This window comes from Zonotrichia albicollis, chromosome 1, assembly GCF_047830755.1.
Source record: "Zonotrichia albicollis isolate bZonAlb1 chromosome 1, bZonAlb1.hap1, whole genome shotgun sequence".
Classification (NCBI taxonomy): Eukaryota; Metazoa; Chordata; class Aves; order Passeriformes; family Passerellidae; genus Zonotrichia; species Zonotrichia albicollis.
Window position 1 is genome coordinate 20,719,498 of NC_133819.1, and position 26,487 is coordinate 20,745,984.

The following is a 26,487-nucleotide window of genomic DNA, read 5'->3' on the forward strand; positions in this document are numbered from 1 at the left end:
TGGATAACATTCTGAAAACATCATCAGTACTGAGCAGTGATGAAAAAAGTAGCTAGAATATTTTTACTTACTTTGAGCACAAAACAGGAGTTCTCATTATGTCACTCTGCACTGCTCCAATGCATATGTTTTGAAGATCACTTGTTCTTAGTCACCTAGTTTTAAATAGATCACAGTAGAACTAGAATGAGGAGTTGAATGATGAGGACTATTATGGTTACAGGATGACTTCCTGATGAGAGGCACCATAGATATTGAAACATGCAAATGTGCTGGAGCAGAGCAAGTAGAGAATCATAGACTCACAGAATGTTTTGGGTTGGAAGAGACCTTAAAGTTCAACCTCCCTGCTGTGGGTAGGGATTTCTTTCACTAGACCAGGTGTTCAGATCCATCCAAGCTGTCCCATCCATCCCATCCAATCTGTCCTTGAACACTTGCAGGGAAGGAAATCTGTCAAATGAGGGATAACATGGAGGGGATTGAGCACAGGATGATTATTTACCAAGTTTCATAACACAAGAACTCCTGGAAAGTCAACAAAATGATCAGACAATAAAGAAAAAATAATCAAAAGGCAATCTTCTTCCCTGGTACACTGTCATATTATGAAATTCACTCTGTTAGAAACTAAAAACATAAAACTAGTCAAATCAAGTCAGACAACTTCATCAATGGTCTGGATAAAGCCACTGGCTCAAAAAGCCCCTAAATTTCTCTTTGCCTTAAAATAAAGGCTGTTTCAGGAATTGGAGCCCTGTTTCTTGTGTCCTTTTTCCCAGAAAGCTCTGTAGGAGGTCAGGCAGATCACTGGCCTGACCCAAAATGTCTTTTCTTATGTTGTTGTAGAGCTCTGGCCTTTACTTCCCCCTCATCTGCCAGGCCACCACTCTCTATGGATCCTTTTTATGCCTAGTCAGTAAAATTTGATACAATGAGGTGAAGTTTTCTAGAAGAGGTGATCCTTCCCTTCTGCACAGCCCTGGTGAGACCCTCTGCAGTGCCATGTCCAGTTCTGGGCTCCCCAGTACAAGAGAAATGGACATACTGGAACGAGCTGAGCCAAGGGACAAGGACAATGAAGAGCGTGGAGCACCTGAAATATGAGTAGGGGAGGCTGAGAGAGCTGTGACTCTTTGGCCTGAGGAACAGGAGGCTCAGGGGGATCACATCAATTTACATCACATAAATACCTGGTGGCAGAGGTACCAAAGACAAAGCCAGGTTCTCCTCAGTGGTGTCCAGGAAAAGGGCTAGAGGCAATGGGCATAAAATGAAAAACAAGAAAAAGCTTTTTCATTTTAAGAGTAACTGAGTACTGAACAGGATTTGGCCATGATAGAAGCATAGCCTACCAATGCAAGAATTTCCCACTCCAGACCCTTCCTAGATCACAGTCCAGTATTTTTTAGCCTAAAGGATCAGGGAAAGTGCTTTGTGTGGTACAGAAACACACTTCTACTGCCCCTCAGCTATAGGGCACTAAGAGCTGAGAGAAGAAGCCAGGCAGCAAACCTGTCAGGCACTCCAGCAAGCATCATCAAAGAAGGACTGCTGGAGCTGAAAGTATGTTTGCAATTAACATCTCCAATTTGCAAAATAACCTTTAAAAATATGATTGTAATGGTTTACAGTGGGTGGGAGGTATGTTTGCAGTATTTAAACAACAGCTAGAGTAGGAATGAAAATCTGGTCTACACATGGAGTGCTTCAGACTGCAAAACCTCCCCATATTACTCACTTTTCTATGTACTACAAAGCTGGTTGCATAAAAGGGCAGAGATCTTCAACTCATACATTTCTTGGACACCCATAAACTCTATAAGGTGTCTTAAGTTGGGAGATCTGGGCTTTAAACCCTCCCCTTAATTTGGAAAATACAGGATTTGAATTTGGGTCATTCTCAGATCTTGAATAGGACCTCCACCCCACCACCAGGTACAGAGACACATACCCCCATCTGAGTTTCTGCAAGATTCTTGGCTGATTCTGGCCCAGATGGAGTTTACTATCTTCACAGCAGCCCTGGGCTACTGTGCTTGGGATGTGTGATTAAAACAGTGTTGAAGGTGCACTGATGTTTATGACTGAACAGTGCTTGCAAGGCATCAAAGCCTTCTCTGTTTCCCACTCTGACCCATCAACAAGCCTGGCTGAGGGTAGGAAAGACACTGAGAAGGAGCACAGTTGGGACAAATTACCTGAATTGGCCAACAGGATATTCCATACCATACAATGTCATGTTCAATCAGCTCAATCATCAGCAATAAAGACTGAGGTAAAGGAAGAAGGCTTTCAAAGTGGTCATTGTTCAGAGACCCAGTAGGCCTCTGTCTGGTTGTGGGGCATAGTGTGTGATTGCCTTTTTACCCCCATTTTTTTCTTCACCTATTAAACTGCCTTTATCTCCACTCACTAATTTTCTTACTTTGGTTCTTCCTTTTTTGTCCTCCATCTCACTGGAAGTGACAAGGACAAGCAAGCATTTCTGTAGGTGCTTGGCTGCTGGCCGAGTTCAACCCACCACACTTCTCCATCCTGAAAATGTATTTATATGCTGTCTGACAAGTCTGACACATCTTCCTGTCCTGCTGACAGTAGCAGAGAATAACTGCTGGGCAGCTTTTGGAGAAAGAAACACCTCTCCCTTTGCAGCCATACCATCCACCCTGTGCCACTCACTGAGGCAGGGAGCCACCAGCCAGAAGGAGGCTTCCTGCAGGCCGGAAGAAAAGCTCCTTGCAGGCCAGAAGAGAAGCTCCCTGCAGGCCGGAAGAAAAGCTCCTTGCAGGCCAGAAGGCGGCTCCCTGCAGGCCGGAAGAAAAGCTCCTGCAGGCCAGAAGGCGGCTCCCTGCAGGCCAGAAGAAAAGCTCCTGCAGGCCAGAAGAGAAGCTCCTTGCAGGCCAGAAGAGAAGCTCCTGCAGGCCAGAAGAAGGCTCCTTGCAGGCCAGAAGAGAAGCTCCCTGCAGGCCAGAAGAAGGCTCCTTGCAGGCCAGAAGAAATGTTCCCTGCAGGCCAGAAGAAGGCTTCTTGCAGGCTGTCCTTGCCTTGCAGTTCTCGTCACCCACCACAGGGAGACAGCTGCAATACATCTCTGGGAAAGAAACCAGCCCAAAATGTCAGGCTGAGGAGTTTGTAGGGAAACTGTGACACACCACTGCACAGAGATGTGGCTGCTGTGGACTCGCCCTTTCCAGAAACAATGAGTTTGGTTGCTGTGGATGGAAGCCCACCAGCAGCTTTTCCTCTGGCCAGCTCGTGGCCTGAGGGAATGGCCTTGGACTGGGCTGGGAGGGGCCCTGTTAGCCCGTTAGCCAGAGCACTGCTGCCCTCAGTGCAGGAGGAGGGAACGTGGAATGAACACAGAATGTGGAATGTCCGATATGCTGCGGGCAGGACAAGAGTCCTGTGGCTGAGGTAACTCTGCACTGCTGGGGACACTGATTTTTCCGTGTTTGTGCTGGAGCTTTCTTGGCTGAAGCTGAGATTTCACTTGATTTGTGCTTTACACTGGTACCCTATAATGTGTGAACTTCATTTTGTGGGGACTTTATCTGGAAAATACCTGGGCCTGAAGTCAGTAAGTGCCTTAAAAGTACACAGTGCTAAACACCTTCCCAGTGGGGACCCCTGAGATTGGTTTCCACTTCTGATCTTGGCTGCTGTGCTCCATGGCCCACGTTTCAAACAGGGCTCACAATACCTGACCTTCTACAAGGGTGTTGCAAAGGACCATGAAGAACAGCAGAGGGATCTCTAGAGGAAAATAAAAATTCACACTCTTGAAAGCAGATAAACTCAGGAAACACAAATGCAGGAGATCTGAAATGCTCTAGCAGTGAGCAGTAGTGATTCCGGAAGTGCTGTTGGGTGTGTGTACTCAGTAAGACAAGGTTGAAGAACTTGAAGCTCAAATCCACAAGATTATCCATGAGCATGAAGAGATCAAATGAAGACTGAAGACATAATTTTATTTTTGGCACTTCCTAGTTCTGCATGAGTGACTGCACTCAAGTAAGTGTCTCTTAGGGCAGTCTATTCTATGTTAATTACTTACAAATTTTTGGTAATATCTAGGCTTGCCTTCCCCTGTGGAAGGATTTTATAATTCAAATCTCCAATACTTGTTAGGGCACCAACAATTCTCTATCCAGCCACTCAACTGTTCATCCTCTCCAAACATGGGAATTTATATCCTCTTGATGCCTTCCCTTCCAGCAGTTGGCAGAAGCAAGTCCTGGCCAGGAGCAGGTCCCTCCCAACACCAGGTGTGCTCCAGCAGGACATGATCTCCACACAGCTTTGGGTCCTTGGTGACTGCCCTGGAATGTCAGCCACAAGTGGCTCCATGGGTACCTAAAGGTGATGAGAATTTACAGGTGTTTAAATGACTGACTGAAGGGAAAACAGACCAGTCTCAAAGTGTCCAGTAACCCACTTGTGGGACCTTGCACCTGCAGACAGGACTTTACTGTGAGCCCTGGAAATGCTCTAATCACAGCTGCTGGGCCTGGGCTGGTGGGATTTGGCCCAGACCCCAGCTGGGAAGTTTCCCAGTGGGCTGGGATGAGTGGAGTGGTTTCCTATCAGCAGTCTTCTGAAAGTTCCTCAGATGCTTTTGTGGCTTTGCCCAGAGCCCTGTCAGTCTGTGGGGCAGCACTCTGCAGCCTGAGGCCCAGCAAGACCAGCCCCCACCACCATGACAAACATGTCCCACCGTGCCTTCAGCAGGCTTCAGCCAACGTGTCCTGAGCAATCCAACCTCACAGCTGAACATCCAGAGCCTCAGAGCAGTCTTGGAGGTATTTCCTCCATGCACTTCAACATGCAGATGCTCCCACCCAGCACAGCATCAGTGAAAGTACCAGATTCATTTACTGGTGTAACAACTGTAAATGGCTGCCACAGGCAAGGGAAAAGGGACAGAACTGTGAGCCCTTTGTGAGCCAGGTAAATGTGTTCAACAATGGAGAGGAGAGGAGAGGAGAGGAGAGGAGAGGAGAGGAGAGGAGAGGAGAGGAGAGGAGAGGAGAGGAGAGGAGAGGAGAGGAGAGGAGAGGAGAGGAGAGGAGAGGAGAGGAGAGGAGAGGAGAGGAGAGGAGAGGAGAGGAGAGGAGAGGAGAGGAGAGGAGAGGAGAGGAGAGGAGAGGAGAGGAGAGGAGAGGAGAGGAGAGGAGAGGAGAGGAGAGGAGAGGGAAAAAGCAAAAAAGAAAGAGGGAGGGAAAAGTATATTTGCTGTGTACTAAACCAGACTGACTGGTTGGCATTAGAACTGCATTAGCGACATGTTCCCAGGGGCTTGGAATATGGAGTCTCCACTAACAGTTTCTGTGGTTTTGAAAGATTATTTAAAAAAAAAAGGGAAAACAAGGCTCTGGCTACATGAGGAAAACAAACTCAATATGAGGATTCTCAGTCATCTGGAGGATGATTATTGTTGACTGTGGGAACAGCTCACATATTTGGGGGCACTGCTAATGTAAGCTCATTGGAGCAGCTTTGTGGGGCTCACTGAGGGGCAGGACAAGTGCCTGGCCATGGATGAGGACTGCCCCACTCAGTGCAGCTGCTGCCTGCAGTTACGGGGATGTGAAATACAGATCTGAGGTCAGCTGCTGGCTCAGCACTAAGCAGCTTTCAGTAATTATATATGAGCATAAGGCTGGTACCCCTAGATCAAACACTGAGAAGTTTACACAGCCACTGTCCACTCTCATTTCCACCATAAGGGTGCTCTTGCTCTCGCAGCGGTGCAGGTTTTTGAGGTTTCCTGCAATTTTCTTATCCCCTTAGCAACTAGGTTTATTTATTTTTATTTATTCTTCTATTTATTCCAGGACTGGAATAAATAGAGAGAGCTCTGTCACACGCTTCTCTGTGTTCTGAGTAACCCTAAACACTGAAGAGCCAGGAATAACTCCTTTGCTGCAGTCAGTGCTTGATACAGGCACTTCTTTTATCTACTGAGTGAAATAATCAAAGACAAAAGAAAACACTGAGCCAGGTAGCTGGTGGAAGAGTGGAAGCAATATCTGAAAGATTATCACAGCTCCATAGGTCAATGTGCATTTCAAAAAGCACACTGTGCTGTGGGTCTCTGCCCACAGCCACCAAGGGTGCCCGCCACCCCCTACCCACAGACTGTCACATGCCACCAGCCAGAGCTCTGACACTGCTTTAGGAACAAGAAATTATATTTAGCATTGGCTCAACTTTTTCAATAACTAGATCCAGAGAAAGACTGAAGTAGTCTGCAACAGGCAGGACATCAGCCCCTTATTCTACTTGTCCTGAAAGATTGTTGATACATGCCTATAAGGTGCTCAAAATGATATTACATATGCCCAGAGCTGTTATTATCACAGAAAATGCTTCCCATGAAAGCTCATTTATGCTTTTTTAAATCAGTCTGGATGTTGAAAGGCAGTAGAAAACCTGGTGTCTGTAATCTCTGCAACAGGAAAAAGACTGGGTTAACTCTCAGTTTCTAGTGAGACTATCCTACCCCCACATGGTGGGCCAGGTTGAATCCGTTTTGCTTTGCTGAGGCAAAGGCTTGGGTCTAGGCACTCTCCTCAGTGTCACTTCTGTCCCTTTTTACATGAAAGGAGTCACCAGAACAAATGCTGGGCCAGCTGCAGGACTTTTCTCTTGGGAAGCACATAAAGCACCTGTGTTGGAGCTGCAGAGGGTTTCTGCACACCCCAGGCAAAATGCAGCCTCCTACTGCCCTCACTCCCCCCTCCAATACCTACACTACATCCTGTTAGGCACAGGCTTGAGCAAAGGTAAGGATAAGGATGGAAAAGGAGTAAATTGTTTTCATCCCTATCAAATGGAGGTAAGTTTTTCTTAGAGATCAATTCCCAAATATCTAGCATATCTGTACAACATGGAAGTTCTACCCTTCCCCTGAATGCTATTATATTAACTGAAAAATTTCAGTTTGCAGTTCCTCATTCCAGAGAATCTGAATCTCAGTAAAAGCTTACAGGAAGCAGACTTTGCAGAAGTAATGCAGAACACAGATACTTTCATGGGGCTCTACTGTGGGTCTTTATTGTGTTTAAATTTGAGAAGTATGTTGCTCTGCAGAAGAAAACTTAAGTGTTCAGAGAGGACACCAGCTTCCACTACTGCCTCCTGGAGGACTATGGCAAGGCAGAGTGGAACTTTCTTGTTCCCATTCTGCTGCATTTACACTGATGTTCAGCAGACAACACCAAGCATGGTGGCTCTCCCATCTTAAAAGGGGTTTAAATACTGGAATTGTCAGCAAAAGGGCAAGCTAGTCTCTCTTAACCCCCACTCCAGCTAAAGCCTTCATGTAGCTTCTGTAATACCAACAAGTCTTTGGGAACTAGTCTTTCCTGGAAAAACAAGTTAATGCACCAAGTCAGCTGTTAAGCTTGCAAGGTGCTGTCTGAGATAAGGGCTCACATGAACTATTTCTTTGCTACATAAGTGCTGTTTTATAAAGCCAAGTTTTAAGGTACTTCAGGCGTTCTGACATTTAGTAACTGCATTAACTAGTATATGGAAGCAAGATTAATATTTATTAGCTTGAAGTATCATATTTTATTCAAGTGATATCATAATACATTATGCATCTGCCAGTTATAATCCATTTTAATTGGTTCCAAAACCTAAGCAGTAAATAAGTAAGACAGTTTATCTAGTTAAACTGAAAAAACAGCATTCCACACAGCCAGTACTAAAGATGTCAACCGTATAACAATTCCAGCATTATGTTGTTATGGCTTTCCAGAAAGTCATGAAGTTTAACAAATTAGAACACATCAAGAGCCATTTTCCAAAGATTTATTGAAGTAGCGACAGGTTGCTCATACTGTGCTGGAAAAAGCAGTTTTATTGAATTCAGATACTTAAAAACAGTATTGCAGCACAAGATATTGCTATTTGTAAACTAGACTCCATTGTAAACTCTAATCCTTCAGGGAGAGTCAGTTTGCAAGATCTAAGACCTATTTCCTAGCATAATCATCTTGCGCTCATGGAAAAACTGCAAAAAGGCACTTGAAAGCTGTTTCTTCCTTTAAGACATGGACTTTTTCAATCTTGCTGGTAAGAGTTTCTCCTTTAGTAAGAATGCATCTTCACTTCAGCTTTACTCCAAGTCATCATGATGCTGGGAAGTTTCATTAATAACCTAATGAAAAACAGAAACACTTGCATTAAGTTTTACTAGGAAGATTTTTGAGGGTTTTTTAAGGGTTAGAAGTGGAACATCCACTTCCAAAATGTGAACAAGAGGGTATCAGCTCTCACTTAGGAGAAATTCCAGTTTGTAAATAGCATACAGAAACCATTCAAATTTTATTTACTTACACCAACAACAGCATCTTATCCAAAGCAAGTAAAATAACTCTGTTTACTGTCACATGTTTTCCTAAGGAAATATATTGAGAATTTGCCAACTCAGCTGGACTTAAATACTCAATACAGAGGTAACAGTCACCAACTTGAAGTTTTACTATCAGATGAATTTTGATTTTTTTTTCAGACAAACCTATTTGCTATCCCTGTATGTTCACACAGCTTGGAATGCCAGTTGCTGTTCTACTCAATACTTAGTACCACATACAAGCTGCAGTAAGCAGTAGGCAAGCTTAAGAATTTAAGATTACCAGCTGTGATATAAATAAAATTAAAGTTACCACCAACCTGTCCATCTCTAGTTTCGACGGTCTTAATTAGAAGTGTTCTCTTTGAGTGAGTGTCAACCATTGGCTGAGACTCAATGTTGGTTTCTGCAGAAGAAGATGTATTATTACCAATAGTCTAGATGAAGTGCCTCCTCAAAGAAATGAGGTGTAACAGATTTTAGTGTCAACTTTCAGAATCCCAATTTAGTATACAAAGAAGTCTCCTGCTCTGAATAAGCCAGGTCTTCCACATATTTCTCTCTATGCCCCTTAAAGCACTTTCAGCAGGTACCCAAATTACTTGCTATGTATCAATATTTAAAAACATGTGTCCAGGAACAGAAGAGCTGCTACCATCAAAGGTTAAGTAGTTGCAAACACTGTAGTCGGATCCAAGAAGAGTATTCACAACCAACTGCACTTATACAAGTTCAAAAAACAGCATAAAATCCACAACCCTCATGCTAATGATAGAGCAACTGCCTCAACTGAAATAGCAAAAACAACTTACCTCTCAGGTTCAAAGAAGCAAAGGTTGGAATAGGCATGTTAATCCTGAAGGAAAAAAGAAATGGGTAAAATCAGATATGGGTATAAAGTATCTTCTAATAATTTCTGGCTTTAGAAAAATGTTTGCATGTGATTACCTGCTCTCTTCACCCTCCAGCAGTTTTCTGTAGGTGGCAATTTCAATATCAAGAGCCATCTTTACATTCAGCAGGTCCTGGTACTCGCGGAGATGGCGAGCCATTTCTTCCTTCATGTTCTGAATCTCATCCTGCAGGCGCCCAATAGTGTCTTGGTAGTTAGCAGCTTCCACAGCAAAATTCTCCTCCATCTCACGCATTTGGCGCTCCAGGGACTCATTCTGGAAGAGAATACTGAAATCAAGCACTGCTGCAGGTCAGCAACTCTTCCTCATCCTCGAGACCCTCAACATTTTAAAGAAGGAAAATTGTGTTACATTAGCATCCTTTCCAAAAATGCCCAGACATGTCCCAAATTTGTCATCTCCTTATCTTCCCTTTGCAGAGTCAAGGAGAGTTATTCTGTGGCGTGATCTGAAGTGTGCCACATATTTGTTGTGCCAGGTGGCAAAGCCATCCTCTACAGTAAGCCAAACACATGCAGTTCAAGTCAGCGTGCAGGCAGTCCTTAGTAGAGGAGATCTGCAGGTGTGCTAAACACTGTTACATCCATTTCAAGCCTGTCTTAAAGGAGTCATGTTTTAGCAACAGCAAAATTTGCACCTTTCACTGCTCCTCCAGGCTTTTTAAATAACTTTATCTGTACCTGACAGACAAGGTATAAACACTTTCATGAAGTGCTAAATAAACAGTGAATATTATAGCAAGTGAATTAACTTATTGTTTACAGCTTAAGACTGATTCAGTGTACCAATCTAGCCAGTGCATTGTTGTGCATGCACACAAATTGAGCCCACAGCATCCTTTTCAAAGAGTATTAATGTGCTGCTGAATTGCATGCCAGATTACATGCATTCACATCCAAATTGACAATTAAACTGCAGTGCAGTGCTTAAAGCTGCAATGAAGAAGAACAACTGCTGTCCTTTACTTACGCTTCCCTTAAGAGCATCGACCTCGCAGGTGAGAGACTGGATCTGTCTGCGGTACTCATTGGCTTCCTGCTTGGCCTGGCGCAGGGCATCGTTGTTCCTGTTAGCAGCTTCAGAGAGATCTGCAAACTGGAAATCCCCAGTCTGGTTAGCATAACACTTCAACAGAAACAGTGAAACGTACTTCTGTGGACACAGCAGTTGAGGACAACTGGAGGTATTACAAGGGTTAGCACCTGAAATGCTTAAATATTAGTATTACTCCTTAAGTGCCTCTCTATTTCTAAATGTTCTATTAGAATTCACAGCAAACTTTCATACTTGTTTTCCTGCCCTGTACATTTCCCATCTTTTCACTAATTTTTCCAGGCCAGGAAAGACTCCCAGTGTGCACCCATGACTTTGCTGCTGTAGTTATGGCACAAAATATTTTCAGTTATACCCTTCCCAGACTAGGATTTAAAAAAAAGACTTTGTGTCATGGTTATGTTCATGTCCATTAGAGAGACAGAGGGAACAGCAAGTGCTACATCAAAGCTGTTAAACAGAATTAGTTCCAGTGCCTGATGCATTTTACTTACTTTGGACTTGTACCACTCTTCAGCTTCCTGAAGATTCTTAGCAGCAACACTTTCATACTGTTGGCGAACATCCCGCAGGGCAGCAGTAAGGTCAGGCTTAGAAACATCCATATCAATTTGGATGTGCTGTTCCTGGAGTTGGGCCTGCAGTTCTCGGATTTCCTTAGAGAGAAGCAGACACTCAATATTATTGCACAAAAGTACTCAGATCATAAACAGGTGAGAACTCTGGGCAGAACCAGCAAGAGCTTCTTTGCTAGACAGTCTGCATCTAAACACAGACCTCATTTCTCAGCTTACCTCATCATGAAGTTTCTTCAAGAAGACAATCTCCTCTTGCAGGGACTCAACTTTGCGCTCAAGATCAAGACGTGCCAGAGAGGCATTGTCAACATCCTAACCAGAGAGAAGAACAATTCATAAGCTTAAAAAACTGATGTAGTGAAGTCTCTTACAGCAAGTTCAGCAGCATACAGGCTGATGCTACATCTGAGCTTTTGGGTAAGACAATAGGAAATCAAAAACTAAAAAAACCTTTTTGCCATCTCATACCTTACCTTTAAACCTTAGATATGCAGCTTCATTGTGAATTTGAAAACTATACCACGTATGTTGATTACATCTTTGCTGACATGCTGCTAAGCATGATCAAGAGCACACAGATCATAGTGGGTGTAAATCCTTCAAGTACTTGAGACAGAAGTCTGCAGTAAGTGCCTCTAGCTTGACTACACTGACAAAGAGCTGCACTTTGCAAACTTCCATTCTTTACAGTGGGGCTTAAAAGTGCAACATGTATGCTGTCAGGACTGTCAGTGGGCTTAACTTATGGACTGCCTGGTGAAAAAGCACAGAGCCCCCTAGGTACACAGACCACACTTTTAAAGCAGACTTGTAAAGCTGGTGAGGTATGTGTAAGAACTACAGTATTCACAATGCAGGTCAACAGACCTCCCTTGAGAAAAAGAAGGTGTGAGCATAAACACAAACTGAGCTACTCATCATTGCCTACACCCTCGCAGTTGCTGGCAAAGGCTCCACCTTTTGCTGCACAGAGATAGTCTTAATCAACAGCAAAAATTCATTTAGAGCATAACAGAAGACACGTCATGAATGTTATAAGGGAACAACTTGAATTAGTTCAAAAATATAAGACTACACATTGATGGGCAACTTCCTACATTTTGAATGTGTAAGGCCTTTAGTTGCAAAGGGGAAGATTGTTCCTTTCACACTAGTTACATACACAGCCACATGCTTGTGCTCACAGGGTATTAACATATCAGGTTCTCACAGCTTACTCTAAAGCTATTTTGGATTGCCCAAAGCACAAGCATTCCTAATCAGCAGCTTTCTTTACTATGGCACCTTTGAAATAAGGAGTGTTTTCTTCAGACTCCTAGAAAGCCTTTCCTTGGATCACTCATACTTTGGGGCAAGGCCCTTGCTCCAGAAAAATTATCCTGTTTACTTTATTCCGCAAAATACCCCTTTCATGCATCATTCCATAACTTTTCTATCAATTCCAGTTTTACACCCACAGTTCACATCAGCTCTGTTTTTCAGTTCAGGGAAAGAATTTCCTAATTAATTTGTTCTCCTCCCCCCAAAACCCTCATGATCATTCTGGCAGAAAATTACATGGCCATGACCCAACATGTTTACATAACTGGACAGACATCCAAAGATTTTCTAGAGGATTTTGCAGAAAACTTCACCCTGAAGGCTGTTTTTTTTAATAGCAACTGAATAGCTACAGGATTTTAAGACCTTATAGTGAATTGAAAGCAAGTTAAACTGAAGACACAACATGTGGCATGTACTTTACTATATACTATCATTTATGTATTCCCTATCACTAAAATTCAGTGTTTCAGTAGTTTCTAGATGTGTGGAGAACCTCATAAATGAATTGGCTACTTGTAGCCTGAACAACAAGTACAACTTGTTTGCAGTTGGAATACGTGCTGATGTTATCCTAGGAGCTTCTTCAGTGCAAGCCACACACTTTGCAGGGTTGAGCATCCATGTTTACTTTAGACAAACCTCAAGTTAGCCAGGACCTGACCTGTTAGGCTTGTCACAGGTTCAGGACCTATTCCTTGCTGCTAGACTAGCTGGCAAAGCTGCAGAAACTTTTTCACTGTGATGCTTGTCCTGCCCCAATAGGAAAGTCCCCAATGAACTGTCACATACACTTTTTGCAGTACATCCCTCAGCACATGAGTAAAATCATATCTTTGTCCAGAAGAAATAAATTAAAATTCAGTACATATGAGCTGAACAGTCTCTGAAACTGGCAGCTTTGGGAAATAAAAACTGAAGTTCAAATCTTCGTTCTTTATTTTAAAATACTGAAGTACACAACGGCTCCTTCTGAATATACATCAGAACAGGAAAGCACCTGCTGAAGTGATCCAAATCTATAACAACTACACAACTTTCCAGTGGAAAAATATAATTATTTAATAGAAAGCTCTGCATTGTTTTAAAATGGAAACCACAACAGGATATTTCAGCTTCAGTGTTCAGTGAATTTAATTTCACTTTCAGAAGAACAAGCTTGCACTGAAACAGATTTAGATTTCAAAACCAACATGTTAACTCCATCCTTGCCAGCAAGGAAAAATTAGGTATGACTGATGTTCAAATCAAGCACACCAGTATGCACCAGTTATGTCATGAGTGGATTTAGTGTAGAGTTTCCATAAACAATGATTTGCATTTCTTATGCACAAGCTACAACTTAGGAGGGTAAATGGATCCAATTCTGACTGTCCTGCATGCACACATCTGCTGGAGGCTGAGCTTCTGAGTGACCCCTTTCCAAATACAGGGAAGAACTGGACAATGAGTGTGGGGTAGGCACACCAAGCTAAGCTCACTTTAGAGCCCAGAGCCTCCATAAGACTCAGCTGGGTTGAAATGCAGACATGCCTGAAGTGCACCAATTAAATATGAAAGATCATGTAAAAGCCAGCCTTAAGTCAATTGATCCTTCAACTGAATTCAGCAATGAATCAGAGCAGATGAGGTCTCTAAAACTTAAGTTAAATGCTCCTTCATAAACTTCACACTACAGTAAATTGTCTTAGCACTCATTAAAAAAAAACAAAAAAAAAACATAAGCTTAAATTAAGGCAGCATCTCAGACTGTTGTTTAAAACTTCTGTCCCCAGAATGCCAGTGGAGGCTGAATTCCCAGGCTCTGAATGGGAGTAGGTGTTTCAGTTTCCCCACACTATCTCCTGAACACACCTGCTGTCCTTGAAGGACTGTAAATATACTGCAGTCAAAAGCCTTTCCCAGGGAAACGCTAACAATCAAGTGCTGATTTCCTGAACAGTGACTTCTGTTAATGCCTATGAAGAGCTCTGGGACAAAGTCAGCCTGTACCCAGCTGCCTGGTGATAAGGGGAGTCACTTCCAGTCTGAAAGAATGCTAGCAATGCTGTTTTACACCAGGAGTTTTAGGGAAGAGACCTTGTTTTGAGAAGGCACATTCCTAAATATCTCTCAGTCCAAACAAGGCTTAATCTAAGTTGAAAGCTGGTTTTGCACAAGTGAAAACTTGAGCTTAAGAATTTTAGAACACTGTTTGCACAGTTGTTTCTGGTTGTCATGTAGATTTACTTTATCTGGATAACATCACAGCATCCTACAAAGACTAAACTCCAACATAACTTGTTTCCTAGGTTAACATCTTTGTTTTACAGAGGATTAAATTTAATGTTCTTAATGGACACCCAGAGGAGGCAAACTCAATCCTGTGACCTCGCCCCAAGGAACATACTGTCTACTTCTTGTCAGCAGACAACACCCACATAAAAAAACCTTCAATTTGAAACTGTTGCCCAGTAATGCACTGACCAGTGATTCATTAAAAAAGAGTTCTGTTTTGTACAAAAACTGGCCCATAACAGTCACATTTCGCTAGAAATATTCCCGCACCATTACACATTTAGTAAGAATGCAGCCCACTGCGCCCTCCCCTCCGACACAAAGGGATCTATTATTTCAATCTGCTGCCACCACACTTGCCATAATGCCTGTATCTGCATTCCACGGTGAATCCCATAGAAACCATTAATACCCTTCAGCCAAGCGAGCAGATGGCCCCCTTTCACTTTTATTGGATCGGAAAGTGATTCCACGTTGGGGTGTTTTTTGTAAAACGGGCTAGACTTGGATAAAGCAGGACAATAGTTTACCTCCCCTCCCCTCAGACTGCCGCATCCCCCTAAAGAAAACACAGAGGGCTCGCGTGAGAACTGACGGAACCTCTTTGTGCAAGGAAAGCAAACTCCGGCGCTCCCACCCTCCGCCCCAGGCACAGCCGCCACCTCCTCGGGCTCCTCCCTCCTCCAGCACCGCTAACCTGTCTGAAGGACTGCAGGGTGTTCTCGGCCTCCTCCCTCTGAAGCATCTCCTCTTGCAGCCTAGAAGGGACAAGGCGGCGGTGAGGAGGGAGCGGGGATCCCCCAAATCCCCCCGCCCAGCCTCCCGCCCGCCCGGTACCGCTCGGGATGCTCTGCGCCGGGGGACAGGGCGGCGGGGAGGCAGCGGGAGCGGCGGCAGCCCCAGCCCACCTTCCCCAGGGACACTCACTTCTCCCGCAGCCGCATGATGTCGTCGGCGAGGTTGTCCCGCTCCACTTCCACTCGTGCCTTGTCGTTGGTGAGCTGGTCCACCTGTCGCCGCAGCTCCCGCATCTCCTCCTCGTAGAGGTCGCCCAGGCGGGACGTGCCCTTGCCCTTGAGCTGCTCCAGCTCGGCCAGCAAGATCTTGTTCTGCTGCTCCAGAAAGCGCACCTTGTCGATGTAGTTGGCGAAGCGGTCATTAAGCTCCTGCAGCTCAACCTTCTCGTTGGTGCGGTTCGCCTTGAACTCCGTGTTGATGGCGTCGGCCAGGGAGAAGTCCACGGAGTCGTGGAGCCGCATGGGCGGCATGCTGCTCCGCAGCCGCACCGACGTCGTCTTGGTGGCGTACATGCCGCCGGGCGAGGCGGACACGTACCGGGCGCTGCTGGGCCGCAGGGCGCTGCCCAGCGAGTACCGGCTGCTGGACGTGATGTAGCGGGTGCCGGTGCTGGGGCGGCTGCCCCCGCCGAACATGCGCCGGTACGAGGAGTTTTTCGTGCTGATGCTCATAGCGGCGGCGGTGCGGGCTTTGTAATCCGGGAGCGGAGCGGGACGATCGGGGTGTGCGGCGAAGAAGGGCGGTGGCTGCGGCCAGGGCCCCTTCTTATGGGCGCCGCGAACCCGCCCCGCGGAGCCGCCCCGCTCCGCCCCGCCCGCGGGGAAGGGGCGGCGGCCGCGGACACAAAGGCGTAGAGCGGGGCGGCCGGGCTCGGCAGGGTGGGCGGCAGCCTGAGCGGGGCTGGGTCCCCAGGGGCTGGCGGGTTTCCGCCGGGGCTGCGGGACGTGGCAGGGCGGTGTCCCACACGGCGGGCGCGGGGAACCCCGGCACGGCGAGCCCCGGGAGCACGGGCTGACAGCGGCGGCGTCTTCGGCATCGCGGAAATGGGCGCTGGGTTTCCCCTCTTATCTCCTTATCCCCCTCCAGAGTGAGCGTGGTGGCTGCAAGGAGCTGGCAAGTTTAATGTCACAGGCCTGGCAAAATACTCCGAATAACTTATTAAAACCCCTCTATAGGTATGATGTATGTTTATCTAGATATTTTTTCTCAGAACCTTCCCTTTCGAGTTTTCCAAAAGAGTAAGATCAGGGAAAAATTATGCTAACTACTCACAAAGGGCTGCCAAGTGTTCAAAATAAGCCAGAAAATAATGTAGGTATTTTCTTTATCTGCTTCCCATGATAGCAATCTCATCTCCTATGATTAAGAATGAACTTTACAGGTTAGATATGTTTTCCTTGTAGCTCGGTGAGCAGTTACATGCCTAAGGCGCTATTGTACCAATGATCCCAGGAATAATTTAGGAGTTTTTTTGTGTGGACCGTACATTATTGAAATTGCTGCATCCAGGATCTTGCTCCCAGACAATAACTAGGACAGTAGCAGGCTTGATTTTAACAAAGATTTATTTCTCCACTTCTGTACCAAACAGACTTTGCTATTAATTTTGGTAGGCATATGGTCAGAGTCTTAGGAGAGCATCTGGCCAAATGATAATTGTTCATTAACTATGATCTGCAAGTACATACAAATATGTGTAAAATAAAAGGCCAAACAAAAATCGCAGTGTTTTCAGAGCAATTTTACTATCAAAATGGGACTACCAGCAATGGAAAAGAGTGATGTAGGTAGTACAGGGCAATAGCAATGGAATAAAAGTTAACAGAGAAAAACTTTGAGTAGCAGCAGATGGTTTCAGCATGAATGCAGAGGTTGCTTAAGGAAGATGACAGACTCTCTGCCATTTAGATAACTTTAAACTTGAGTGGCCAAAGCATGACTCACATTCTGAAATTCTGCACTGATGCATCTGGTAAGGGACATATTTTTACTCTCTGCTATGGGAAGTGAATGATACATTGTAGATATATAATCTGTAATGTATTGCTTCAGCACTTAGGGGATGCAAAACTACCATTGATTTTTGATTCTTTTTAGCTTGCAGTCCTGCAGGAAGAAATCTCTTCACTGGAAGCTCTGATAAACTTGGACATGAACAGTGGGTAGAGAAAAAGGTAATCTTCACACCCCAATTCACTGTAGTCAACTATTGTACTTCAGGTAATGTACTTTACAATGAAGAAAGTGAACTATATATTTTATTAAAAATCTTGTTTATTTGAAAGAAATTCTGCTTTGCTTTCATCCTGTTGGCAACCAGAAGTGCAGGAATGCAATTTGTATCTAAAAGTAAGTCCTTGAGGGTTTAATTTCTTTTGTTCACTGGAGCTTAGTCAAGCAAAGGGAGCTGACAAGGTTGAGCCACTGAAGTGCTTGCAGTATAAGTCCTGGGCTACGGCTCATTCCATTCACCCACTGAATAAGAGGCAGAGGTCACACAGCATTCCTGAGGCTAAGGGTTCCCAAAGCCCAGCCTGGACGCTGTTGTGCTGCCCAGCCCTCTCAGAGCTCTATTTAAGCCATCAAGTTTGAGCTGTAAGCCTTTGAGAGCCCTGGCACAGAAGTACATACTCGTTCTGTGAGTAGGCAAAAAGCAAAACAGCACATAACCAACAATCTCATGGATTTAAGATGCTGTACTCAGAAATACTGACAGCTTTGGTAGACTGTTGTTTTTTAAAGGTGTGCTGGTGCCCCATCTGTTTTTCCTAACAGAGCACAACTTATACTTCACAAAATCTTCAATGGCACACATATGCAAGAATCATCCTCATTGAGAAAATGCTTTGCCCCTAAAATAAAGGTATTTGTTTTAGTAAATATGATCACCCAATTCATGTTTCAAGTGTAATTTCCATATGTTTATGTCACTGCTGCCATATGTGCTCTTGGCCACCTGCCTCATTTCTGTGTCTCAGCATGAAATGTTCAGATATTGTTGGCTGTTGGGACTACAGTAAACCTTTAAGTGCCTTTTACTGGTTGGCACTTACACAGATGCACGAATGGAAGAAGCTGTATGTTTCTTGTAAACTGTAATAAATTTAACACGCATTTGCATTGCAAACCCCCAAGGGGATTAACATGTGTTCCCTTGAAATAAAAAGATCTCTCCTGTCCTTCTCGGAAGAGACTGTCTCAGTGTAGCCATAAACATCATGAAGAGTGTACTTTGAATGGAAATGGAATCACAGTAATGTCTAGTTTCATGGAAAATGCTATGGGACTCTCAGAGGCGGTGGCTGATGGAGATCCTGACCATTTCTGACATGAAGAACAGACAGCTAAGAGCATCCCTCAGCACCACGTTGGGGATTATTCATAAACTACTGGTTGTCATCTGTGCTGTTTACTGCAATGCCTTCCCTTGCAATTCCAGTGTGCAGTCATGCAGCTGCCTGGTCAGCCCACAACATCACCTCTACAGAAGTAGATCAGAGGTAATGGCACTCTTGAAAATACAAACAGGTATTTTTATCACAAGAGTTTCAGTTCAGACTGAAATTTTCTTTTATGCCTTTTTTTTGGCAGCCTTTTATTTCCACAGATAATTATTATTGGTTTACTGCCAAGAATGAAATACAGAATCAAGTCCTACAAATTTCACAAAAAGACACCTGTATTTTGTGTAACTTTCATTAATGGGAAAAGTAGATATGCATAGAGAAAAGGTACAAGTGCCTGGATGGCTTTATACTACATATTGGTTGTACTAAAAAAGCCTATATAACAGAATTTCTATTATTTCCTTGCAAAAATATCTATTGGTCTGAAAACATCATTGAAAAGACTAGAATTCACTTACTTTTTTTTTTTTTTTCATTCACCATTTAATTTAAACAGTAAGAAATGAGAGTAATTTAGTCCAAATATTGAACGTGCTTTCCAGTTACATAAACCTGGACTAAACAGATGTGAATGCTTTTCTTAATCAGATTTATGCCCTTTTTCTAAAGTTTCCACTTCCAGGAGGTGTAGAAAGGCACATAGAGATTAAACACCCATGAAAAAACATCCTGCCGTGCAAATACAATAATTTTTGTGTCAGTACCATACAGCAGCCATAAGCCCAGGCATGCATGGGGCTGTAGAGCCATTTCTTCACACATCGCCTGCACCATGACTATCAAACAAACTCTGGGTAATAGGGACACATTTTAACATGAGGAAATAAAACACCCTACAGACAACTGAACCAGAAGAACACTCTGTAGTGCTCAGTCAGAGTAAGTGCTGTGGCCTATCACTTCAGTGACTGCTGTGGCTTTCACTGTCCAAGAACACCTTCAGCCATGCCCTAAAACCACAAAGACTGCTATGGTTTTAAAAACAGAAAGGTCCCTATTTGAGAAAAAAAGGGATTCTGGCTGTAATCTTCAGCTGGGAGAAGCCTCTCCCTTTAGCTGAGAGCCAAGTGTAAGGAGGAACCCCCAAGAAAGGCCAGTGCATCCAGGGAAGTGATGGTTTTTCTGAACTCTGATAATGCATCTCCCTGCATTCTGACTAGGAGAAGCTGATTTGGATTTCTGAATTATTACCAGGCTGCAGAACATCTAACTGTTTCAGCATTGAATTCTCCCCTTGTGAGTAACTTCCTTGACTAATTTTTGTCTTGATAAAGAAACTGGCAAATTCTTTTACGAAATTTATTTTTAAAATTATGTTGCCTATTGTCATTGCCAGCATTGCAAAGCATATCATATTGGTATGACTAGCTGCTGATTTTTCCAAGTAAATGACTAGGTTCTATACTCAAAACTAACCAAGTCTGTCTGAAATATTCTATTTTAATGTATATGAACTATATGAAACTAGCAGGGGTTTCATCATTAAGGAAGTGATTTGAACATGAGTCAAGGCACCCTGTCACACGATTTACATTTCCAAAGAATTATTGTTGTGCATGAGGTGTCTCTCTACTTTGGTTTCTAATTTTTGTACCAAAATAGAACATTTTTGTACCAAATCAGGTGCTCATTTTCAAAGCCACTACAGTCCTGTGCTCTGAGGTTGTATCAAACACCATGCACACCTCTAGGAACAGAGGAGAAGTTTTTAAGCTCTATCACAAGTATAGCAATTTATATAATCTATTCCTTAAAAAATAAAAAAACCCCAAAAAATTAAGAATGACACCCTGTCTCACTTCATTTAACAGAAATAGCACTGACTGCTGAATGGCAGCAATACAGGAATGACTGGGACATATAGAATGAGATTTTCCAAACTGAGAAAAGGCTTGGCATGGCTTAAGGCTCAAGCTCAACTCTTTAGACAGAACAAATTTTTTGAATACACAAAGTCTTTCAGTCTTGATTTTGGGTGCCCCAAAACAGATAATTTGAAATTTTATGTCTCCACATCCTTGTTTAATGAAATTTGTATATTGTCAAAGACCAAGAAATTGTTCAAGGATCATGATAGGCACTTCGTAAGGACCATTTAACTTAAATATCAGAAAAAATTAAGCAGCTCAAGTTTTCAGGAGAATCTATGCAAAATACATAGTGTAGCTTTTTTCTGTCCTTTGCCACACTGCTGACCTGGCCATCTTGGCCTTGCTCAGCACTAGGTTGCAATTTCTGCAGCATACTGTTGGTTCAGGTAGAAGTCAACAGCGTGGATGAACAGTTACTTGTCACATTACAATGGGAAGCACTGCCTTGGTTCACTGTTTTAAATTTTGAAGTTGCAAACTTTTTCAAGGATGAATCATCCATCCATCCATCCATCCATCCATCCATCCATCCATCCATCCATCCATCCATCCTCTCTGTGAGAAAATCTAAAAGAAGTGATTCTTGTATGCCATTAATTAACCCTGTCAGTTAAACACTTACTACTTCTTTTTGGCCAAGTTTCTTCAACTCAAACTGCCTAAAGAGCTCCTCTAGCCAAAAAACAAATCTGAGAAGTGATTTCATTCTTTTCTCTCCCCCACTTCCATCACTTACACAAAGCATAAATAGCATAATGTTTTCTTGCCATGATATACCAGGAAATGATGATCTTTCTGAGGAAGAGGCAGGACACAGCAATGGAATCGTTAATTGCGTGCAGCAATTGTTCCATTGTTCCTTTGAGATGCCCAGGACAAGCAGAGCAGTACTCGCTCCTTGAAGGCCAAGTTTTTAGTGGATTCCTCAGTCCAAGTTCTTGTGCCAAATCCTGGGTTCCAATGAGACTCATAAACTGAGCATACATTGTGTTAGCCATTCTGGGATTAATTGGCTCCTTTCAAAGGGAAGAGGCGGTGCTGCACACACCCCAAAGCTGAGGAGACTGAGTTTCAAAAAAGACATTCTGTTTTTGCATGCCAGCTCTATGCCTAATTTCCAAGCATAAATATACTCTGTCCAGTTGGGATTAAGGAGGGAAGATGATCCTGATTTAAGATGCATAAATATTGTGGGCCATAAGGAATTGAGTGGAAAACTAGTTAAATACAGAAGAGATGATGCATTTGGCTGGAGAAGGAAGAGAGCAAATGTCTGGGAGGGTAGAGGTGTCCATACCTTTTCAGGTGGAACAGTGTCCCAATACAAAGACAATTCACTGTCTACCCAAAATTTTCCTCAGGAATTTGGTCTTGTATATGGTCCAATACACATCCTAGGCAGAAGAGAGTATGTGTTGGATGACAGGAGAAAGGACCTGACAACTATTCAGGAGCTTTGTAGATATTTCAGTTTTGCTAACTCGGACTTTTGCCAGTGTTTGTAGCTGTTTATTTGACATGGATCAGGCATTTTTATAAACTCCATGACAGAATTTACCAGGCCTACCATGTAAGTCCAGCACATCAGGATGAAAAAACATACAGGTCAGATGTCAGGATATTTCAAAGGGAGAGGCATGGTTTTCCCTGAATATGGTAATGCCACTGACCTGCAGTTTTATTCTGAAAATAACCAACTTTTGTCATATCAAGAGGAATCTTGAGAGCTATCCCACAGATGAATGACACAATACTATTGTACTACAATATACATGAAGCCTGGACTGCCAACGACAATGTGAACTATTCACAGTTTAGGTTAATTAATTACTTGAGTTTAATATTGTTAGGTTTTGAACAACAGTGTCCTGTACTGTTGGAGATTAGTGCTACATCTGACGTGGCACCAAAACTGTGATAAAATCATCTTCAGGGACTTCATCTGACACGCAGCGTTCCCAATGGACAATTCCAACAATCTCCCATTGTATTTTTCTGTTGATTTATGAGAAACATATTTGCTGGAGTTTTAGTAAGCCCAGCTCCCCACTGCTGAATTTTGACACTGCCAGTCCGTTCTGGCATATGTCTTGTGCAAGAAGATTTCTTCAGAAATAACTATTTTAGGCTTTCTTGGTCCTTTTAGGCTAGGCTTTTTGGGGCTTCTCTCTCCAAGCTGTCTTGGTAAAAATAACATTTAAATTTCACAGTCCTTTTTCTAAAAAACCATTTGTTTTAACTTTAGAGAAACCTAAAGCTTTTGTTCTTAGTTCAGGCCAAGAGGAAAGGGGAACAGGCCCCAAAAGCAGCCAAAAATTACACTATTATATTTTTCCTAGATTTCTTTGACAATAACTTTTCAATTTTTCCTTTCAGTTTATCCTTACAAAATCTCACAACTTCTTCAACTCTCTTGTTTTATTATAGACTTTTTTCCAAGAGACTTTTTGGTAGATATTATATTGATGTGTTTGACAGATATCTGTAGACGGTTCCATGCCAGAAAGAGAATATCTTAAGTACAGTAACTTTTGCAATTGCAATCCATAACTGATATCAAATAGTTTTATATTAGTTTTAAAGTAACTCATTTGCAAATGCTAGCAATAGAACCAGGGTGGAAGACATCTCTGTGCTGCCTAGGCACCAAGTGCTCAGCTTCTTGGGCAGATCTTACAGTACTCACTGTATACAATTTTGGTTTAATCTAATCTGAAGGTCACTCAGGAGGGCCACAGTTACAGCTCTGCTACGGCTGCATAAAAGATTTTCTTTCTCTCTGGAGAAAATACCCTTCTGCTGAAATCCTACCACTATGTCAAATCTCATTTCCCGTGCTAAATAATGCTACTCGTAGTCAGAGATTAAACTCACCACATGGACTGAATAAGAAAAAACTCAACAGTTTGGGCAGGGGCTGAACTCTTTAAAAGACAAAACTGCAGTCTACAGAAGCTGTAGGTGGTACCAGATGGCCTTGTGATCAGAAGGTGTGACCAACATTGACATACAGCTACAAGTCTTTTTCAGTTTGCACAGTGTAAGTTGTGCAAATCATACGGGGATACCGGAGGTGAAAATTCTTGCCTTAAGCAAGAAGTGAAGAGGCATATCCAGGCTCACTGGCTGCACTTCCTCTCCTTCCCCCACCTCCCCTCCCCTCCCTTTGAGAGAGCAGCAGGCACCACATCATTTCCTCCTGCCCTTGCAAGGGAGCTGGGATCTCCCACGCCATTACCTCATCCTGAACTGATCCCCCTTAACAAATGCCTGGCTCCGTGCCTGCTGTCGCCCTTCAAAGGTCTCAGTCAAAATGCATTCATTGCACCAGCAATTTTTTGCCTGACTGCAGGGGCCTTAAAGAGCTCTGTTTTGTTCAATCCAGTGAATACATAGTTTTTTATATAATTTTTTTTTTGTCAAGCACTGGAATGTGTAAGTTCAAGAAAGTCAATAACATAATGTAAACATATGCCTCTCATCCAGCCTGAGTAACCACTGCAGGCCAAATGTAACAAACAAGCCAGATTTATTTAGATTTAAATGTATTTAAACCAGAAAAGTAAAGATTTAATTAGAGAAGCAAAGTCTTTTTATTCTTTACTCCCTACAGAGTATATACCTAGCCCCAAAACCTGAAAATCAAATCCTGAAATCGAGCTAGTATTATATTTGAAAAGCAAAAGGTTAAAAATGTTTGTGTCTGATCATTCTTCCAAATAATTTCAGCTACATAAATTTTCCTGGTATAGAGTTCTTAGAAAATGCATTGAGAGAGGCTAACAAACTTGGTTTGATGTGGTTTTCCTTTCTAGCCTTGCAGATGCGTGGCATTATAAATGAAAATCATAGGCTTACTTAGCCATACTGGCACAGCCCAGCCACTTCCTGGAAGCACCGCCTCTGTGGTTGACAGCTGCTTTTACTGAGCAGCACTTCAGCAGAAATCAGCTCTGATAAATACCCTTCTGAAACAGAACATCTGATAAAGATTGACTTTGATACACTGCAAAAGGTTTTCAGTTTTATTAGTAACCTACTGGGCCAATGGTTATGGAAGCAATAATTGATGCCATACGCTCTGAGGGATTTTTTTCAATTCACTGGTTGCATTGCAAGGGTATGACATGCCTCACATTCTTTCCTGGCCACAGTGATTTCTGACCCAGAATATGAGCTTCCAGACAGCAGAGATGTTCATATACTCTTCCTGATCCTCACTTGGGTGTTTAGTAGGTTATATTGGATCTTTGGAAAAAATAAGCATTTTTTGTTATTCAGCCATCAGCATTGATATTTGCTTGTACGAAGTTTTGGCTGATCACTGTGAAGGTACTTTTAAACATGCAGTGTATGAGCAGAGGGAGGTTTTCCCTGTTCTCTCTCCATTTTTTTAATATAGAGAAAATGCTCACAAACACTTCTCAGCTTCAAGTCCACTACCTTTCATCACCAGGGGTTACATTCATGGCCTGGACAAAGCCCAGTGACGGGCACTGCAGACTGGCAGCCTCCTGTCACAGCTGGGGGTGAGCAGAGGCCCTGCTGGCTCTGCTCTGCTGTGAAGGGGAGGGCAGGGAGGAGACTCACATGTAACTGCTTATCGAGTTTTGTGTGCATTTTTTGAATTAGAGAAACAGAGCAGTGAAAATCTTTTCTTCTCACTTTGAGGGCAAGATTACATGGTCCAGTCAATTTTGTAATTTTGTTTTTCAGTTGCCAAGTACAATGCAGAATCTTAAGGAAGGGGGTGTGTCCCTGTGATGTTCTTGTGTAGCATTGCTAATTGTAATGTTTTTAACAATTCTAAATCATTTTAAGAAGAGAAACTACTAGTGGTTGTGGTTTCTTGTTCTCTAACCACATGTAGCTGTTTCACTACATATTTGTTGTACTACCAAGGCAACAATTTCAGACCTGGCACGATTATCTGTATCATACCACTCATCAGAGATGTGGGCAAACTCCAGAAACTTCTGCATTGAGGAAATGATGCTAGTTGGTAGGAGGCAGGAGTTTTCAAAGCTGTCTCAGTGAAAATGCTGATATCACATGCTTATGTCAATAGCTTTAAAAATACCATTAAAATATCAGTTTGCTTAAAATATATTTTCCTATACATATATTAGAGTCAAACAAATAGCTGTTTCATCAATGCATTATCATAGTTTTGTAGATGTGCCCATTTAGAACAAATTAACATCATTTTAGAAAAGCCTTTCATTTGTTATTTAAAGCCAACTACATTGTGGAGCTGTAATTGATACATGAAAGAGCCCATACTTGTGCCCTAAAAAATGGAGAGTCCAGAGTCCGACTTTGGACTTCAACTCTGCTATTAATCTCCACTGTTAATAAAATTTAATGTTCATGGACTTTTACAGGAATCCTATCCATCCTATATGCATGGAGAAGATTAAAAAGGAGCTGTCACAGTACCCAAATTTCAGTAAGTCAGAGAACCAATTGGGAAATTTTGCAGACATGTGGCTGCTTTGAGGTCACAAGATAAACTCTGAGCAACATTTAGCTCACCCCATGACAATGACAGCACATGTCAGCAAGATTTTCTGAGTGAAGTATGAACAATTGCTTTCACAGGGCTCACCCTCTCTCTGCCATCATTCCGGGTTTTCTGCTGAGAAGCAAGATATGAGTGGCCGTGGATCTCAGCACTTCTGAGCCATTGCTTGTGTCTGAAACAAGCAGCATGCCTTAAATACTATTATCTAAGTTTGGATCCAGAAAGTATGGTTATTATTATGTTGACTTTACATTTTTAAAGTGAAGAACACTACAAGTAACAGCTTCCAGATTCTCTGTTTTCATTTTGTTTTTTTGCAGCTGTCAATTAATGAAGAGAACCAGGTTAGGGCAGACACAGTTATACAGAATTATAAAAAG

At 42.9% G+C, this 26,487-nt stretch overlaps 2 protein-coding genes across 4 annotated transcripts in view; one reads left to right on the forward strand and one right to left on the reverse strand.

The window, feature by feature from the left end:
- Positions 1–7,805: 7,805 nt before the first annotated feature.
- Positions 7,806–16,099, reverse strand: VIM (vimentin). Its single transcript, XM_005480294.4, has 9 exons — positions 15,435–16,099; positions 15,205–15,265; positions 11,127–11,222; positions 10,827–10,988; positions 10,249–10,374; positions 9,314–9,534; positions 9,178–9,221; positions 8,686–8,771; positions 7,806–8,170 (listed from the first exon to the last, which is right to left on the reverse strand). Exons 1-9 carry the CDS (start codon positions 15,974–15,976, stop codon positions 8,129–8,131), a joined length of 1,380 nt encoding a protein of 459 aa, XP_005480351.1. The 5' UTR covers positions 15,977–16,099; the 3' UTR covers positions 7,806–8,128.
- A 17-nt stretch (positions 16,100–16,116) lies between these two features.
- Positions 16,117–26,487, forward strand: part of TRDMT1 (tRNA aspartic acid methyltransferase 1) — a 41,785-nt gene continuing 31,414 nt past the window's right edge. Inside the window, exons 1-3 of one of the 3 annotated variants that reach the window (XM_074535412.1) lie at positions 16,117–16,183; positions 16,392–16,480; positions 17,403–17,479. The gene's annotated coding sequence lies outside the window, so the exon portion shown is untranslated. Of the gene's footprint in view, positions 16,184–16,219; positions 16,481–17,402; positions 17,480–17,573; positions 18,806–26,487 lie in introns of those variants that run through there. The other 2 variants (XM_026795641.2, XM_074535415.1) reach the window with 2 other exon arrangements.